Source organism: Cygnus olor, chromosome 23 (assembly GCF_009769625.2).
Source record: "Cygnus olor isolate bCygOlo1 chromosome 23, bCygOlo1.pri.v2, whole genome shotgun sequence".
Classification (NCBI taxonomy): Eukaryota; Metazoa; Chordata; class Aves; order Anseriformes; family Anatidae; genus Cygnus; species Cygnus olor.
In genome coordinates, this window is record NC_049191.1 from 4,250,800 (window position 1) to 4,266,498 (window position 15,699).

Below are 15,699 nucleotides of genomic sequence, written 5' to 3' on the forward strand. Positions count from 1 at the left end.
GCCACCGGCCAGGCCACCGAGCCCTTGAGCTGGCAGCCAAACCACGGCGCAGCCAAACCACGGCACAGCCAGCCAAACCGCCGACAGACAGACAGACAGACAGACACGTTGCGCAGCCATCTCCCGGCCCAGGGCTGGGCCAGCCGTGGGCAAAAGGGAGGAGCGGGGACGCCGGGCGCCTGGGGACACGGGGGACAGGGAGCCCTGCCCGGGCGCGCTGCTCAGCACCGCGCAGTTTCGGGAAAGGCAGAGCCTGGGGGTGCGGAGGCTGCAACCACCCAGCCTCCGCCCCGGCTGCTGCGGGATGGAAACGCGTCTCCTTGTCCCCAAACTTGGGGCAGGGGGTTTTGGGGGGGCTGGATGCAGCCATACAGCCTCCCCCTCCCCACCACCGCACTCTTCTGGGGCTGGGGACCAGCCCAGCGCTTCCCCAAATCCCACCCCCCGGCCCCTGCAGCCTCCCCAAGGACAGGAGAGGTGCCCCCCCCCCCCCCCCCGAGAGGGCACCGCAGGGTGGGATGCTCATGGGGAAGGGGGGGGTACATGGGGGGGTAACCATGACACGGACACCAGAAATAGGAGGAAAATCCTTTATTGGGTCTCAGCCCCCTCTGTGCCAGCCCAGGCTCTGCCTGGCATGGGGTGGGGGGCTTGGGGTGGCAAACACCCCCCCCCAATGACTGTGGCCAAGTGTCCTCCCACTGCCTGGCTTCCTGGGCTCCTCCTGGTAAGCATGGGGGGGCCTCAAAGGCTGGGCTGGAGCTGGAGGAGCCCCCCCACCCCAGCTCCCCATCGCGGGGGGGGGGGGGGGGGGACACAACCGCAGCCACCAACATCCCAGAAGCGTCCCCAGCCACTCTGGGGACATGGGGCAGGCCTGGGTGGCACATCCCAGCCCCGGCCCCATACACGCAGGGCTCGGAGGGGGAGTCCTGCAGCCCCCCCGGGGCAGAGAGGACAGCTTTGCATAGTTGTGGTGCTGGGGGGGGGACCCTGTGGGCAGGCGGGAGCGTCCCGGCAAGGGACGGGGACGTGGCAGCGCCGGCCTCTTCTCTGCCTCCCCGGGGGGATGAGGAGAGCACGGCCCCAGTCTCAGATCCTAGGGCAGCGGACAGAGAAGGGCACGTAGAAAAAAAGGGCCTGGGGGGGGGGGGACACACGGCCCCCCTGGAGCAGGGGGTGCCCCAGCGCCCACCCTGCAGCACCCACGCGGGGGGCAATGCCCGGGGAAGGGGTGGTCCCGCACCCAGGAACTGGGGTGGATGGGAGCTGCTGCAGGGGAGGGATGGGGGGAACGGGGTTTTTGCTGCCATGCCCCCCCCCCAAGGCTCCACGACCCCCCCAGGACACGACACAGGCCCACCAGGGGCGGACACACAGACACCACCTCGCAGAGTTTAATGGGGGCAGCCGGAGCTACAAGTCTCACCCCACAGCACACAGCACGCACCCCCCTCCCCAAAACAGCACACAGAGGTGGGGGGGGGACACAGGGACCCCCACTATGTGTCCCCACCCCCCCATCCCTGGCAGCAACACAGAGGCACAGCAAAAGCACACAGCAAGGGCCTGGCTCTGCTCCTCCAGCGGGCACGGAGGGGTTGGGGGCACTGGGGGGCTGCTGGGGGGGGGCACTGGGGACACGGTGCCTGGGGCTGGGACCCCGCAGGCTGCGAAGGCACTGGGGTGCTGGAGCCAGGAGGAAAAGGGGACCCCAAAGCCAGCCCCGAGCAGTGGGCAGGGGACAATGGGGGGTGCACCCATGGGACAGGGGGGCACCCGGGGGATGGGGGGGGCGCACACTACTGGGTGCTCCCTAACCAGGGCCGCAGCTCCCATCCCAAAGAGGGGCTCACGGGGACAGGGGGCTGCACCCAACCTCCGTGGGGACGGAGGTGGCCGAGGCTGGGGACACCCCCCCCAGGGTGACAGGGACGTGGCACTCAGCCGTGTCCCACCCGGGGCTCCGCGCCGGGAAGCGGGGGTGGCAGGGGACCCCCCCCGGCCTTCCAGCGGGTAAGCACCCCCAGGAGAACAGCACACCAGCGGAGAAGCCCCCGTCATGCAGGCCAGGAAAGAGGGAAGGAGCCCTTTTCCCCCCCCCCAAGGAAGGGCGAGGGAAGGGTGAAGCCGTGGGGGCGCGGGGGGCAGCCCCCACCCAGCACCCAGCACCTACTGGTTGTCCTCTCTGGCAGCGTGCAAGGAAAGAGAGACGGGGCACGGCCCCCCCCGCGTTAGAAGCCCCAGAGGGGCTCAGCGCCACGGTGGGTGGGCATGAGAAAGGGGCGGGGGGGGGTGGGGGGGGAAGAGCACGGCCCCCCCATGGCTCAGCCTCACGGGGCGGATTCGGGGGGCTCCGTGTTCCCTATGGGGTCGGAGGCAGGATGGGGCCAGGCAGCAGCGCGCACACAGGAGGCAGGACGGCCGGACACCGACAAGGAGATGGGTTTAATCCATTCCCCCCCCCCAGCCCGAAAAATGCAGCCCCCCCCCAGAAGAAGGGGACGGACAAACAGCCACAGGAGACAACACTCAGCGGCGAGACGGGACACGGCGAGACGGGACCCGGGGCCGCCCCGATTTATGGCTTCTAGGGGGGGCTTAGCCCAGGCACGTGGCGGTGTGACCCCCCCCCGGGAATACAGGGCGGGGGGGGGCTCGGGAGCCTTACAGCGTTTGGTAGGTGCTGTCCTTCGACTTGATGAACTTGATGATGAAGAAGACGACGGCCTGGACGCTCAGCACCAGCACGATGCCGCCGATGAAGCTGGCAGTGTCGAAGCCGGGGGGGTGAAACTCGGGGCTGCCGGTCAGCGGGGCGCTGGTGGTGCTGGTCCCTGGGGGCAGGGGAAAGAGAGGGGGGGGCGTTACGGGTACCGCCGTCCCTCCCAAGCCATCCCCAGCAAGGACGGGGGGGGGATTTGGGGGTCCGAGGGCGGAAAGGGAGGGATGTGCCCCCCCCCTCAGCCCCCTCCCGTGCCGGAGCAGCCCGCTGGCATCAATAATTCAGAGGGCAGCGGCTCTGGTTACGGCCGCAGCGAGCCCAGCGCCCTCCAGATCCCGTTTCCTGGAAGAGGCTCCTCCGCTCCCAGCCCCTTCGCCTGCTGCCTGTCCTCCCCACGCCCCCCCGGCAAGGAAAATCCGAGCTGCTGCTCGTCCTGGTGACCCCCAGTTCCCTCACCCCGGTGCTCCCCAATTCCCCCACCTCCTGTTTATTTGGGGGCTGCAGCGCGTTGGGGGACCCCCAGCCCCTTCCTGACATCACTGCAGCACTGCTCGGGGTGAGAAGTGGGGGGGGGGGGGACAGGGACCGAGCTGTGACCATGGGGACAGGGCTGGCACCCCGTGGGCACAGCCACGGTTTAATCTCCATCAGTGCAACCCCAAGAGGATGGCACCGCTCATCCCTCCCCAGGGGAAAGGGGACACAAAGGGAAGTGGCCGGTCCCATCCCATCGGTGCCACCCCGGCCCCCCAGCCCCAACCCCACTCACGTGGCGAATGCGTCACTGGCTCCTTGCTAGGGGGCTGTGGGGGCTCTTTGGTGGGGGATTTCAGCGCTGCTGGAGGCGACAGAGAAAAGAGGGAAGACGGGGTGCCAAGTGACATCGTCTCGTGGGATTTCGCCCCCCCAGCAGCACCCCCAGCCCAAAGGCCGGGCTCCGCTGGGGGCGCGGGGTTACCTGGGCACAGGGCGGTGGTGTTGTAGAGCACGCACGTCCCCCGTGCTGCCGCCCCTCTCTGCACGCAGCTCCAGGTCTCTGCGGGAAAAGGGAGCCGGAGTTTCCCAAAGGGACCCTAGAGCACCCCATAAGCCGGGTCCTGCCCTGGGCACACGTCTCCCTGCGGCACCCGCACCCCGAACACGTGGAGGGTTCTCAGAGCTGCCCCAAACCCAGTGCGGCCGGGAGCAGGGGGCACCAAAACCCCGCAGGCAGCAGCTGGGCTTAAAGCTGGAGGACGGAGCCGTGCTGGGCCAGGCGAGGTGGACCTTGACTGTGGAAAGCAGCCGGGGCCACGCACCCAAGGGTGCTGAGCTGGCTTTGACAGCTCAACAAGAGATCGCAGCCGCCTGGTGTTGGTCTGGAGGCCTGGGGTAAGGTCTGGCTGCGGGCACACGGGGTTGTGGGACCCCTAATGCTCGCCCCCCCCAAGGCTGAGCCCCCTCACCTGGCTCCTGGGGCGCCCCGCAGCCCACCCAGACGCAGGCGGAGCCGTTGGGCGAGGCGGTGCTGGCGGTGCATGTCTCGCAGGATCGCAGCTCGCCGCACCCTCCTGCAAAAACCAGGGATAAGAGCAGGGTGAGGGCCAGCACCCGTCCTGCAGGGACCTGCCTGTCCCCATCCCGCTGCTCCAAGGATCAACAGCCCCATCCTGTCGGGCTGCAGCCCCCCGGAGAGGTGACACCCCCCACCCCATGGCCACCCTGGGTGTGTGGGGCTCACCCCATCACCCACAACCACGGCACAGCACAAGCCCATCCCGGCTCAGGATCTTTTTGGGGAGGTTTAAAAGCCACAAGGCAGCAGTACCAGCCTGGTTGCTCCCGACCTCGCACGCTCGGCACCTCCGTGCCCTGGTTCTGCCCCCCCCGGGTGCCCCCCGCTCCCCATCGCTCAGTCTCTGTGAGTCACTTGGGCGTTCGTGGCGCTGCTCCGCCAGCAGCTCTTCCCCCACACGCGCTCATCATTAATTTAACGTGATGACTGTCAGCGAGGGAGGCTGCAGCGGGCTCCGGGGAGCCGCGGCCGGGCCCTCCCTGCACCCAGCTCACGCATCCCACGCCCGCGACCGCGCTTGCACCATCCCGGGAAGGGGCCGGGAGCTGTTTTTCCCAGGGGAGAACCCGTTTGCAGACTTTTTGGGGGACAAAGAGGGTGCTGGTGGCCTCCTGGGCCAGCCTCGTGCCGGGCTTTGCTGCGTCCCATCCCCATGGGCAGCGGTTTGCGGGGGGGGGGGGCACCCAGCCACACCAACTCCCTATGGGGTCTGCGGCCCCAGCCCCAGGCTTCAAACAGCTTTTAGGGTCCTGCAGGCTGCCCGGGCCAGGCCTGGCTGCTCAAACTCCTCTTGACTGAGCTGAGAGGCTTCTTTCTTCTCCCCCAGTGCCCCCCACAGCAAAAAGCAAAGTGGGCACCCGGTGGCACGAGGCTGGAAGTCGGATGCTGCGGACCCATTGCCATGGCTACGGCGTGGTGGGCACAGCACCGGCCCCCTCCCTGCGGGGCTCGGAGCCCCGCAGGGAACCAATGGAAAGTAGGACTTTGTTCGCAGCGTTTCAGGGAGGTTTGTAATTTAAGTTATTTTTATCGCGGCAGGCACAGGAACAGACGTTTGAGCCCAACGATGTCGACTCCCGCTCCTGCCGGCAGGTGTGGGGAGGGAAACTGGGGAGGGGGGCAGCGGGGCTGGCCGAGGTCGCCCCGTCCCGGTGTCCCACGAGGCTCCCGTTCCTATAAGCAGTGGGAGGACGGGAGGAGGGGAGCAGCAGAAATTCTGGGGTTCCCATAATTCGAGCCTGGGGTTCCCATCATTTACGTTTGGGGTTCCCATAGCCCGTGTTTGGGGTTGTGGGCACCTAGGCCAGGACGGCGAGGGCTTCGTGCTCCAACCCCGACTTCTTTTGGAGAGGGGCCTGCATGCTGCGCCCCGCACACGGACACCCCCCCCACGCCCCCCCAACACCCTGGGGGTCCCGGCCCCAAACCGGTGCCAGCGGGGTCCCAGGGGTGCCACGGGCCGGGCTGCGGGGCAGGGGGTCCGGGGGGGAGGGTCCTGGCTTGTAGGGGGAACCCTTGTGAAACGCCACCCCGGAGTTGGGCTTGCCCTAAAGCACCGCGCCCCCCCAGCACCCCCCCCCCCCGCGGGGCCAGTCCCTACCTGCGCGGGTGGCGGCCGGGCCCTGCGCGCACAGCAGCGCGCAAAGGAACGCGCAGAGGAGCGCGCAGCGCAGCGCCCCGGCGCACGGCGGGGCCATGGCCCGGCCCGGCACGGCTCGGCCCGGCCCGGCACGGCTCGGCTCGGCCCGGCACGGCTCGGCCCGGCGGGAGGTGCCAGCTGCGGAGCTCCCGGGAGAGCGGCGCGGAGCGGTGCCGCGGGCACATGCGCGCCCGCGGGAGGCGGCCCCGGCGGCGGGGGCGGGCAGGGGGCGGCCTCGCCTCGCCTCGCCCCGCCCCGGGGGGCCCGGCCCCTGCAGGGGGGGCCCCAGCTCCCAGGCTGTCCCCGCCTGCCCGTGGGAAAACCGCGGCTGCGGCCCCCCCCCCGCAGAACCGCAGGCTGCAGGTTGCGCTGCTCCCACTGCTCGCACTGCTCACGCTACTCACACTGCTTACACTGATCGCACTGCATGCACTACTCACTCTGCTCACACTGCTAGCACTGCTCGCACTGCATGGACTGCTTGCACTGCTCACACTGCTCACACCACTCACACGGCTTGCACTGTTCCCACTGCATGTACTGCTCATACGGATCTCACTGCATGCGCTGCATGCACTGCTCGCACTGCTCACAATACTCACTGCACAGACTGCTCACACTGCTCTCACTATTCGCTCTGCTCACACTGCACACGCTTCTCACACTGCTCACACTGCTTGCTTGCACTGCTCACGCTGCTCACACTGCTTACATTGCTCACACTGCTCACACTTCTCACACTGCACGCATGCCGCACATGTTGCGTGTACACTGTGCACACACACACACACACGCCATGCACTGCACACGCACTGCACATGTTGCAGATGCTGCCCGCACACTGCCCGCACACTGCACACACACTGCACACTGCATACCCTGCTTACACATCTGTGTCTGTGTGCACGCTGCATGCACACTGCATGTTGAGCAAGCACTGCACACCCCCCACACTGCACTCACTGCATGCTGTGTGCACGCTGCATGCTGCACGCCCCACGCACAGCACACGCCCCATACATGCTGCGCACCGTGCATACACTGCGCACATACTGCATGTGCTGTGTATAAGCTACACACCGCACACACACACTGCACACACTGCACGCACTGCGCACACGCACTGCACACACGCTGCACACACCGCACACACGGCACACACGACACATCCCACACCACCACACACTGCATATGCCGTATATACACTGCACACGCCAGATGTGTGTGTGTGTGGGGATCCCTCTGGGGTCGCGGCACCAGGGGGGCCCAACCCCCCCCCCCGGGGTTCAGGACTGCGAACAGCTCCTGCCGGGCCGAGCCGGGCCGAGCCCCCCCCCGTCTTCCCCTGACCGTCGGGGGCCTCCCCCCCCCACAAGCCCCCCCGCCGGGCGCTGTGCTCCGATGGGATGCTCGCAGCCGATCCCGGTGCGCTGAGGCACCCCCCCCGCCCCATACCCCTGTAGGGTCTCGCCCGGGCCCCCCCGCGGGGCCAATCCTGCTCGGAGTGGGCCTGGGAGGGTCCCGGGGGTGCATCTCCTCCTCCTCCTCCTCCTCCTCCTCCTCTTCTTCCTCCTCCTCCTCCTCCCTGCCAGCCGCCCTTCCCGCAACCTCGCGCCGGGCCAGCCCTTCCCGGCTCTCCCGGCGATGAATTAATTATTCAGGGTTAATTATTCCCGCGTGGGAAAGCCAGACGGAGCGCCCCGGCCCCGGAGCGGTGGGGGGGCAAGCACCCCCAGCCACGCAGGGTGGGGGAGGATCCCTCTTTGCACCCCCGCGGCCGCCCCCACATCCCTTCCCCGAGCGGAGCCTCCCACGGCCGCCCCCACATCCCCCCCCCGAGGGAAGCCCCCACATCTCTGCAATGAGGGGGGGGGAATATTTTTCGGGGGGGGTGTTTGCAGGGCTCTGCATCACGGCCCTGCAAGGGCTTCGCAAGGACGTGGCGGGGGGAACCCGAGCTGTCGGGGGGGGCCTTTGGTGTGGGTCTGGGGGGGGTGTGAACAAAGGGGGGCGGGCGTGGGCCGGGCTGGGGGTGTGCGTGTGTAGGGGGGGGCTGTTTTTATGAATGGGCAGCTCCAGCCCCGCTGCGATTACTATGCGGCGCGCGCGCGCCCGCGCTGCTTTGCGGGGCGCTGATTGGCTCCGGCGCGCTATTGACGTCACAGCGGGGGGAGCGGGGCTGCTTTGGGGGGGGGGGGGGGGGACGGCGGTGAGTCACCCCCCCACCCCCCCGGAGGGCTTCGGTCGCTATAACTCGGCGGCGCCCATGGCAGCGGGCCCCCAGCCCGGGCTGCGGCTGAGCATCCCGGCAGGTGAGCGCCTGGCACCGGCCTTTGGGGAGGGGGGGGCACCGCGATTTTTTTTTTTGGGGGGGGGGGGGCACCGGGAATTCTGGGGGAGGCAGCGGGATTTTTTGGGGGAGGCACAAGGAATTTTGGGGGGGGCACCAAGGAAGGGGTGTGAGCTTGCTTGGGTGAAGCACCGTAAGGGGAGCAAGGTGCCCCCCCCCCCCCCCCCCGCTGGGGCTGTGCTGCCCTCCCAGAGCACCCCTCCCAGCCCCCCCAGCGGGGGACCCCCCCCGCTGGGGGGGCACTGGGATGCTGAAGGGGGTGGGCTGGACCCCAGGGTGGTGGGGCTGCCCCTTTCACCTGCTGCTGTTCATCCCCATAACATCCCCCCTCCTTTTTTTTTTTTAAGGCTGGGGGGGGACATTAGCTGGGGGGGCAGGACAGCGAGGCCAGACCCACTCCGAGTATTTACCCACCCAGACCGTGCGATGCACAGTCCCCCGTCCCCCCCCCCCCCCCGGCAGCTAGTGCAGGCAGGAGAGAGCGGGCTGAGCTCTCCGCTTTTATTTATTTATTTTTCCCCCTTCCTTTATCAATGCAAAAATTATTTATTTTTCCCTGCAAAAGAAGAAAAACCAAAGCCAAACCAAAGCTCGTCTGGAAAAATGCCCTCTTTGGGCCAACGGTGAGCGTGCCCCGAGCGTGCTGCTCCATCCCGCTCTGCCCGAGATCGTGGGGACAACTTTTTGGGGAAGCCCTGGGGGGGGGGGGAACCCGGGTGCGCAGGGCTGGGTGGCACGGGGACGCACGGGGGTGCTGATGGGGTCCCCTTGGTTTTGGCTCCGGTAGGTCAGCCTCCAGCAGCATGATGGAGGACGGGCCTCGCAACTCCAGCACGGGCCAGCGAGGCTGGTTCGCGGCCTGGAACGGGAGCGGCGGCTCCTTGGACCTGGAATCCGTGGTGCAGCCGCTGCCCTTGAACCCCTGGGACGTGGTGCTCTGCGTCTCCGGGACCATCATCTCCTGCGAGAACGCCGTGGTGGTGGTGGTCATCTTCTACACGCCGGCTTTCCGGGCTCCCATGTTCCTCCTCATCGGCAGCTTGGCCACAGCCGACCTCCTGGCCGGCCTGGGGCTCATCCTGCATTTCGCCTTCGTCTACTTCGTCCGGTCGGAGGCGGTCAGCCTGCTGACGGTGGGGCTCCTGGTCACCTCCTTCACGGCCAGCGTCAGCAGCCTGCTGGCCATCACCATCGACCGCTACCTGTCCCTCTACAACGCCCTGACCTACTACTCGGAGAGGACGGTCACCAGGACTTACATCATGCTGGTCCTGGCCTGGGGAGCCTCCGTCTGCTACGGGCTGCTGCCCGTCATGGGCTGGAACTGCCTGAAGGAGCCCTCGGCCTGCAGCATCGTCAAGCCCCTGACCAAGAACCACCTCATCATCCTCTCCGTCTCCTTCTTCATGGTCTTCGCGGTGATGCTCCAGCTCTACGTGCAGATCTGCAGGATCGTGTGCCGGCACGCCCAGCAGATCGCCGTGCAGAGACACTTCCTGGCCAGCTCCCACTACGTCACCACGCGCAAAGGCATCGCCACCCTGGCCGTCATCCTGGGCACCTTCGCGTCCTGCTGGCTGCCCTTCGCCGTCTACTGCCTCCTGGGGGACTACAGCTACCCGGCCCTCTACACCTACGTCACGCTGCTCCCCGCCACCTACAACTCCATGCTCAACCCCGTCATCTACGCCTTCAGGAACCAGGAGATCCAGAAGGTGCTGTGGGCCGTGTGCTGCGGGTGCTTCTCCCCCACCATGCCTTTCCGCTCCAGGTCGCCCAGCGACGTCTGACGCGCCGCCCCCTCCCCGGCCCGGCTGCACGCCTTGGTTTTTTTTTGGGGTCTTTTATTTATTTTTTCTTTATTTTTATTTTTTCCTCCTTTTTCGTCTCGCTCCTCCCTGCCGGAGACACGCTGCTGCAGCTCGTCCCGGCCCTCCCCTTCTGTGCACAACCCACCCCGCCCCCCCCCTCTATTTTTCCACTTTTTGAATTTACAGAAGAAAAAAAAAAGCGTATTTTTATCCATAATATAATCTATATTTCTGTGTGCGCGCGAGAGAGACAGGGGGCAGATCCTCATATTTTCTTTAGAACTATTTACGACGCGTTATTTTTTTAAGGGGGGGCAGCACCAGAACCTTTCGCTCCTCTTTGCCTTTTTACAGCGTTATTTACCTCAGATAGTTAAAATATATTTTTTACATTTATTGGGGGGGGGCGGCGGAATGTACGTGGGGGAAATTGCTTGCCAGAGAAGGAGGGACCCGGACCCACCCCCTTCTCCCAGCTGTCCATACATCTATTTATTTTTTGGGTAAATTATTTATTTTTGGGTAATTCTTCCCTGCCGGCCGGGCGCAGCGCTGGGGCTTGCTGCCCTCTAGTGCTCGCTGGCTTTGGGCGGGGGGGGGGCCACAGGGGCTCGGTGCCCCCACCACAGCAGCCTCGGGGAGTCCCCTCAGAGCCCCCCCATTGCACCCGGGGCCGCCCCGCTGCCGGTTGCCCCCCCCACACCCCCCACCCCACCCCCAGCCGCTCACCAAAGCGTTTCTTTGCACTGGGATGGGATTTGCACATTTTTTGGGGAGGGGGGGGGGGATGGATGCGAGGGGCCCCCTTGGGCGGGGAGGGGGGAATCCTCGCTGCGGTGTTGCACAGGGCACGGGGCTGGTTCTTGTTTACAACCTTTGGGGGGGGGGGGAGAAATAAAAGTAATTTGTGATACGGTGACGTGCGGCTGTGTGGTGTCGGCTGGGGGGGAGCGGGCTGGTGCCCCCCCCGTGCCCAGGCAGGGCCTTCTCCCCGCTTTGTCCCCCGACGTTCCCATTAAGAAATCCCAGTGACAGCGCTCCCCCCTCCCACAAAGCATCCTGATAGCGGGATCCCTTCCTCGGGGGGGGCAACACGGGGGTCCCCAGCCTCAAAGCAGCTCCGGGGCCACAGCCGTGCAGCCCCCCCCGGGGGCAGAAATAACGCCCCAAACAGAGCGAGGGCTGATGACCCCCCCCGGCTTGGTCAGGGGGGTGGCACGAGAGTGTCATGGGACAGCCCAGGACCTGTGCTGGCACACAACTCGGGGTGCCCACCGGTGGTGGCGATAAGGCAGGGTTAATCACCGTGGTGTTAATTAGGGCAGCTCGCCCCCCCCGGGAACGGGGCTCTGCACCTCGTGCCCCTTGCTCTTGCTGCCCAGCACCATCCCGGGGAGCTGCAGGTTTCCTCCAGGCCCCTGAGCAGCCCCAAACGTGCTGGGTGCAGGGCGCCGGGGGGTGACATCCAGGCTGGGGGCTCAGTGGCCGGGGGCTGTTTTGGCAGCCCCCCCTCCCCCGTCCCTGGCCTGGCTACACCTCGGGCTCGGAGACCTCGGCAGCCCGGGGGTTGGCACTGAAGGAAATGAAGATTTCCTTCCTCGTCGTGGCCCTCGCCGGACACCGACAGGCTGAGCGTGGGGACGGGGAGGTGGCAGCAAGCATCGAGCAGGGACAGGGTTGGGGACAGGGGCTGGGGCAGCTGGAGAGGGTCTCTGGCTCTCCAGAGGCTGTGCTCAGCCCTGGGGACAGGGCTGGGGAATTTGGGGCTCCCCTTGTGCCCCCTGAGGTTAAGCCAGGGGGAAAGGAGCAAAGCTCAGGTGTTGAAGATGCCCGGGGCACCCTTGGGGTGGGCCACGGACTCTTCCGTCCGTTTTTTGGGGGGATTGTTCCCAAACCCACCTCCCCTGGTGATGAAGAACCACGCAGTTCCCAGCCGCGGCTTACTCACGGGCGGTTTCTACCCATTTATTCCTGTGTCACCGTCACCCGGCAGCTTACACGGCTCTTCTCTGCCTCGTGCTCGCCCTGCTGACGTCTTCGGAGGGAGCGACGCGGCCCCTCCACCTCCCCGCGGCGGGGAACCCTGCTGGTCCCTCCTGCCACCTCCCCTGGGCACGGGGACAAATCCCCAAATCCCACCCCACCCGCATCGTCCCACCGGGATGCAAGCGGCGAGAAACGGCCTCGGTCGTCCCCCCCCGGTGGGAATCAGGCGCTGGGGCTCATCCCTGCATCCGAGTCCCTCCTGCTGTAGGATGTGGAGAGCCGGGGATGAGGAGGGGAAGGGAGGAAGCTGGGGTCTGGGTTGGGGTTGTTTGCTCCCCCAGTATGCACCTGAGTGAACCCAGAGCCACCCCTGGGTGCTCCAGGACTTTGGGGGACGGGGTCGGCAGCACGGAGCCTGCCACCCTTTTTTGGTTATAAAAATAAAGAGTCAAATTTATAGGAGAAGGTGCCCCGGTGCTGCGCAGCCACCCCCGTGCCACCGATGCCGGGGGGAGCCTCCGGGGGCCCAGACACAAGCTGCAAGCAGGACACGGGCACGGCATCGCCCAGCTGTGCGCACATCTGGCAGGGCCTGGCCTCCCTGGGGGGGCTGCAGCAAGCCAAGGGCAGCCCCTCGCCCCCAAACCCTGCCCGTGCCGCGGAGCAAAGGGGGCCAGGGCCGGCGTGGGGCCGTGGGTTTTGCCCCCCAGCCCTGCCGTGGGCAGCAGCGGGGCTCGGCGGTGGCTCCAAGCTCGTGGCCTTTGCTGGGAGCAAGGGCAGCAGGCACCAGTGCTCCCAGTAACCAGTTGGGAGGAAGGAGGGAGGGAGGCTGCTGCGACCCCAAAACCTCCCCCAGCACCCCAAAACCCAACTGACCTGCCTGCCACAGAGCCGAGCGCTGCCCACGCCGCAGCCGGGAGGGAGCACAGCCCCCCGGCCCCCCCAAGCTGGGACCTCCAGGCCGTAAAGAGGGCCGAGCAGCTCTGGTTATTGGCCTGGGTTCCATTTAAATGAGAAACCTCAGCCCTGGCTTGGGGGATTTTGTTTCCTTGGAAGCGGGAGCAGGCAGGAAATGAACACGACGCGGCCCCGCTGTAAGCGCTTCGCCAAATGCCGAGGGCGGCAGGGGGCAGGGGATGAAGGAGCAGAGGATGTAGGAGGCAGGGGACGCAGGGGATGCAGGGGATGCAGCGCCTCGGTCCCGGCCACCACCAGAGCCTTGGCCCCAGGAGGCACCGGCTGCTTCCCAGGGGGAGGACGCCTTCGCCTGGCTGAGAGCGCTGCTTGGGGTGGGAAACCGTACACAAAAAAAGCCCCCAAAATGGATGGGAACCCCTGATTTCTGCCTCACAGCCTCTCGTTTATGGGAACCCTGATTTCTGCCTCGCATCCAGCAGCCTCCCGTTTACGGGAAGGCCCGATTTCTGCCTCACAGCCTCTTGTTTCTCCCTGCAGCAGCAGCAGATGCGGGAGGCGGCATCGCCCCGCGAGCCCCGGGCTGCCTGGCAGTGCCGCAGGGTGCCGGGAGGAGCAGGCTCCCTCGCTGGCTCGAGGCTGCGGCTTTGTCTAAGTCGCCCTGGCCTGGGGACGGCGACGGGGAGCGTAATTTGGTGCTGGGGAGCAGGATTTGGCCCTCGCCGCAGCCCCAGCCCCGCACCGGCTGCTTTAAGCCCTCCGCATGCAGGCGCTGGCCTTTGTGGGAGCGGTTGAGCCCGGCGCAGAGCCGCTGCCCTGCCAGCCTGCAGAAACTTGAGCTCCAAATACATAATTCCTCTGGCACCCCGTGGTTATTTGCGAGCTGCTGTGAGCAGATGGAAGAGTTACAGATAAAGCCATCCGCAGCACGGGAGCCGATTGCCTTCCCCACACAACCGCGTAGGCAACAGCAAAGGCAGAGGAGAGAAAAAAAATAAAAAAAATTAAAAAAAAAAAAAAAAAGGCAGAAAGAGAGAGAAGGAGTCAGCCATTTCTACAGGGGCTGAGCTGCCATCTCAGCACACCTACGTGCGAGGAGCGGGGACTCTCTGCTGGCAGCGGGCCCTTCCCGGGGACTTGGACGAGGGTAGTGCTCTCCCACCACCCAGGGCTGCTTGGCGGAGGGAGGCAGCGCGAGTCGGGGGTGACATTGGCACGGCAGCGCGCTGCCACACGCGGGGAGAGCAGGCTGTTAACGCTGATCAGAGCTGGCAGCGCCTGCACTCGCTTCGGTCCCAGAGGGGGAATTAAGGGAGAGAAGCTGACGTCAGTGGTGGAAAGGACACGCAGCCCACTCGTCCAAGGCAGCCGGCAGCATCTTCTGGGTGTTGCTAACACCACCTTGAAGGAGAAAATTAAATAGGTCTTTGGAGACGGGGGGCTCCTGTGAAGCCGGAGCCCGGCCAGCTGTGATCCGGTGCCGAGCTCCGTGGCAGACAGACACACAAACACATCAAACGCCCCGGCCAGGGCCGGAGTGCCAAGGCACAGGCAGAGCCCGAGAGACTCTCCCCAGCTGCGAGCAGCTCCGCCATAGGAAACTGCTGCTCACGGAAAGGGCTCGGGCTCCGAGAGCACCAGCACGCAATTAATCTCGCTGCTGGGCTTCTCCTCCCCGCGCTGAGCTAAAGCCCGGGCTGGGAGCTGCAGCCGATGGGAGGCTCCTCAATCTTCAGGAGCTCTCCCCAGGTACCCGCAGAGGAGCAGCACAAAGCTCCGCGCTCCCACCGCCCCCGGCACGCACGTGGAGATGACTTGCGAGGGCTGGCACCCCCCAAAAGCACGGGGCTGTGCGCTGGCACACGGCCCCGAAAAGCAAAAGGCATTGAGGCAGCTCTGGCTGCAGCCAAACGCACGCAGAAAAAGGAGCCGGGGTCCCCAGGCTGCTCCTCCCGGACACGAGATGGAGCCAACAGCCGGGACACGCAGCACGAGGCCCAGGAGATGCCTCCTTCCCCTGCCCTCGGCGCCCCAGCACGAGTAAAGGGCTTGCTTGTTCAGAAGCTGGCAAGGCCAATTAATCTAATGAGGTTCTGCAGCCAGGGACTATTGTCAGCCAGCAAAGGCGCAGCGCTGCAGCGCGAGCACACGGGCGGCTCCTGGAAGCCAAGGGGATTTGGCACGGCGCAGCCCGCGGTGAAGGCAGGGACGGATCCTTCTGTTGTGCCCCCGACCAGCAAGACCGACACCCGAAAATCAGGCACGCATCGAGCCCACAAAACGCACCTGAAAGCAGGGCTGCGAGCCAGAGCTGCTCTGGCTGGGGAGATTAATGGCAGCAGGGACCTTGAGTTGCTGAAATGGAGGCAAAAAAATCAGCGGCAGCCCCTTCCCAGCCCAGCCACAGCGGCTGCGCTCTCCGCGAGCAGGAGCAGGGGCTCATTTTGTACGGCAGGGAGCACGCCGAGGCCGGCAGCTCCTCCGGGTTATTTCCTGGGTGCTGCTGCTGCCCAGGTTCAGCTCCCCCCCCCCCCCCCCCCGGTGACCCCCAACCTGCCCTGGCTGCGTTTTGGCACTGGAGGGGATTTCTGCGGGGACGGCCTAGGGAAGGCAGCTCAGGACTGGTGTCCTTCAGGAGCTTCCACCACCCTGCCTGGGTGCCCTCGATGAAATGCCGAACGCTCCAGGCTCCGCAAATTCTGGCCCAGCAGCCCTGGG

General features: G+C 66.0%; 2 protein-coding genes across 3 annotated transcripts; one reads left to right on the forward strand and one right to left on the reverse strand.

The window, feature by feature from the left end:
• Positions 1 to 576: 576 nt before the first annotated feature.
• Positions 577 to 6,116, reverse strand: CD164L2 (CD164 molecule like 2). 2 transcript variants are annotated; one of them, XM_040534817.1, is made up of 6 exons: positions 5,881 to 6,100; positions 4,171 to 4,275; positions 3,684 to 3,761; positions 3,495 to 3,563; positions 2,672 to 2,837; positions 577 to 1,099 (listed from the first exon to the last, which is right to left on the reverse strand). In XM_040534817.1, exons 1-6 carry the CDS (start codon positions 5,975 to 5,977, stop codon positions 1,093 to 1,095), a joined length of 522 nt encoding a protein of 173 aa, XP_040390751.1. In that variant the 5' UTR covers positions 5,978 to 6,100; the 3' UTR covers positions 577 to 1,092. The 2 variants fall into 2 exon arrangements, with proteins under 2 accessions (XP_040390751.1, XP_040390750.1); XM_040534816.1 differs by lacking the exon at positions 577 to 1,099 and having other exon boundaries at positions 2,430 to 2,837; positions 3,495 to 3,761; positions 5,881 to 6,116.
• A 2,034-nt stretch (positions 6,117 to 8,150) lies between these two features.
• Positions 8,151 to 10,221, forward strand: GPR3 (G protein-coupled receptor 3). Its single transcript, XM_040534815.1, has 2 exons — positions 8,151 to 8,231; positions 9,057 to 10,221. Exon 2 carries the CDS (start codon positions 9,073 to 9,075, stop codon positions 10,057 to 10,059), a length of 987 nt encoding a protein of 328 aa, XP_040390749.1. The 5' UTR covers positions 8,151 to 8,231; positions 9,057 to 9,072; the 3' UTR covers positions 10,060 to 10,221.
• The last annotated feature ends 5,478 nt before the right edge of the window (positions 10,222 to 15,699 follow it).

Coding starts and splice junctions, on each gene's coding strand:
- CD164L2 (XM_040534816.1), bottom strand. CDS start 5,977: ATGGCCCCGCCGTGCGCCGGGGCGCTGCGCTGCGCGCTCCTCTGCGCG. Junction 3,762..4,170: donor CGGGGCGCCCCAGGAGCCAG/GTGAGGGGGCTC, acceptor CTTTTCCCGCAG/AGACCTGGAGCTGCGTGCAG. Junction 2,838..3,494: donor GCCAGTGACGCATTCGCCAC/GTGAGTGGGGTT, acceptor CCCTGCCCCCAG/GGACCAGCACCACCAGCGCC.
- GPR3 (XM_040534815.1), top strand. CDS start 9,073: ATGATGGAGGACGGGCCTCGCAACTCCAGCACGGGCCAGCGAGGCTGG.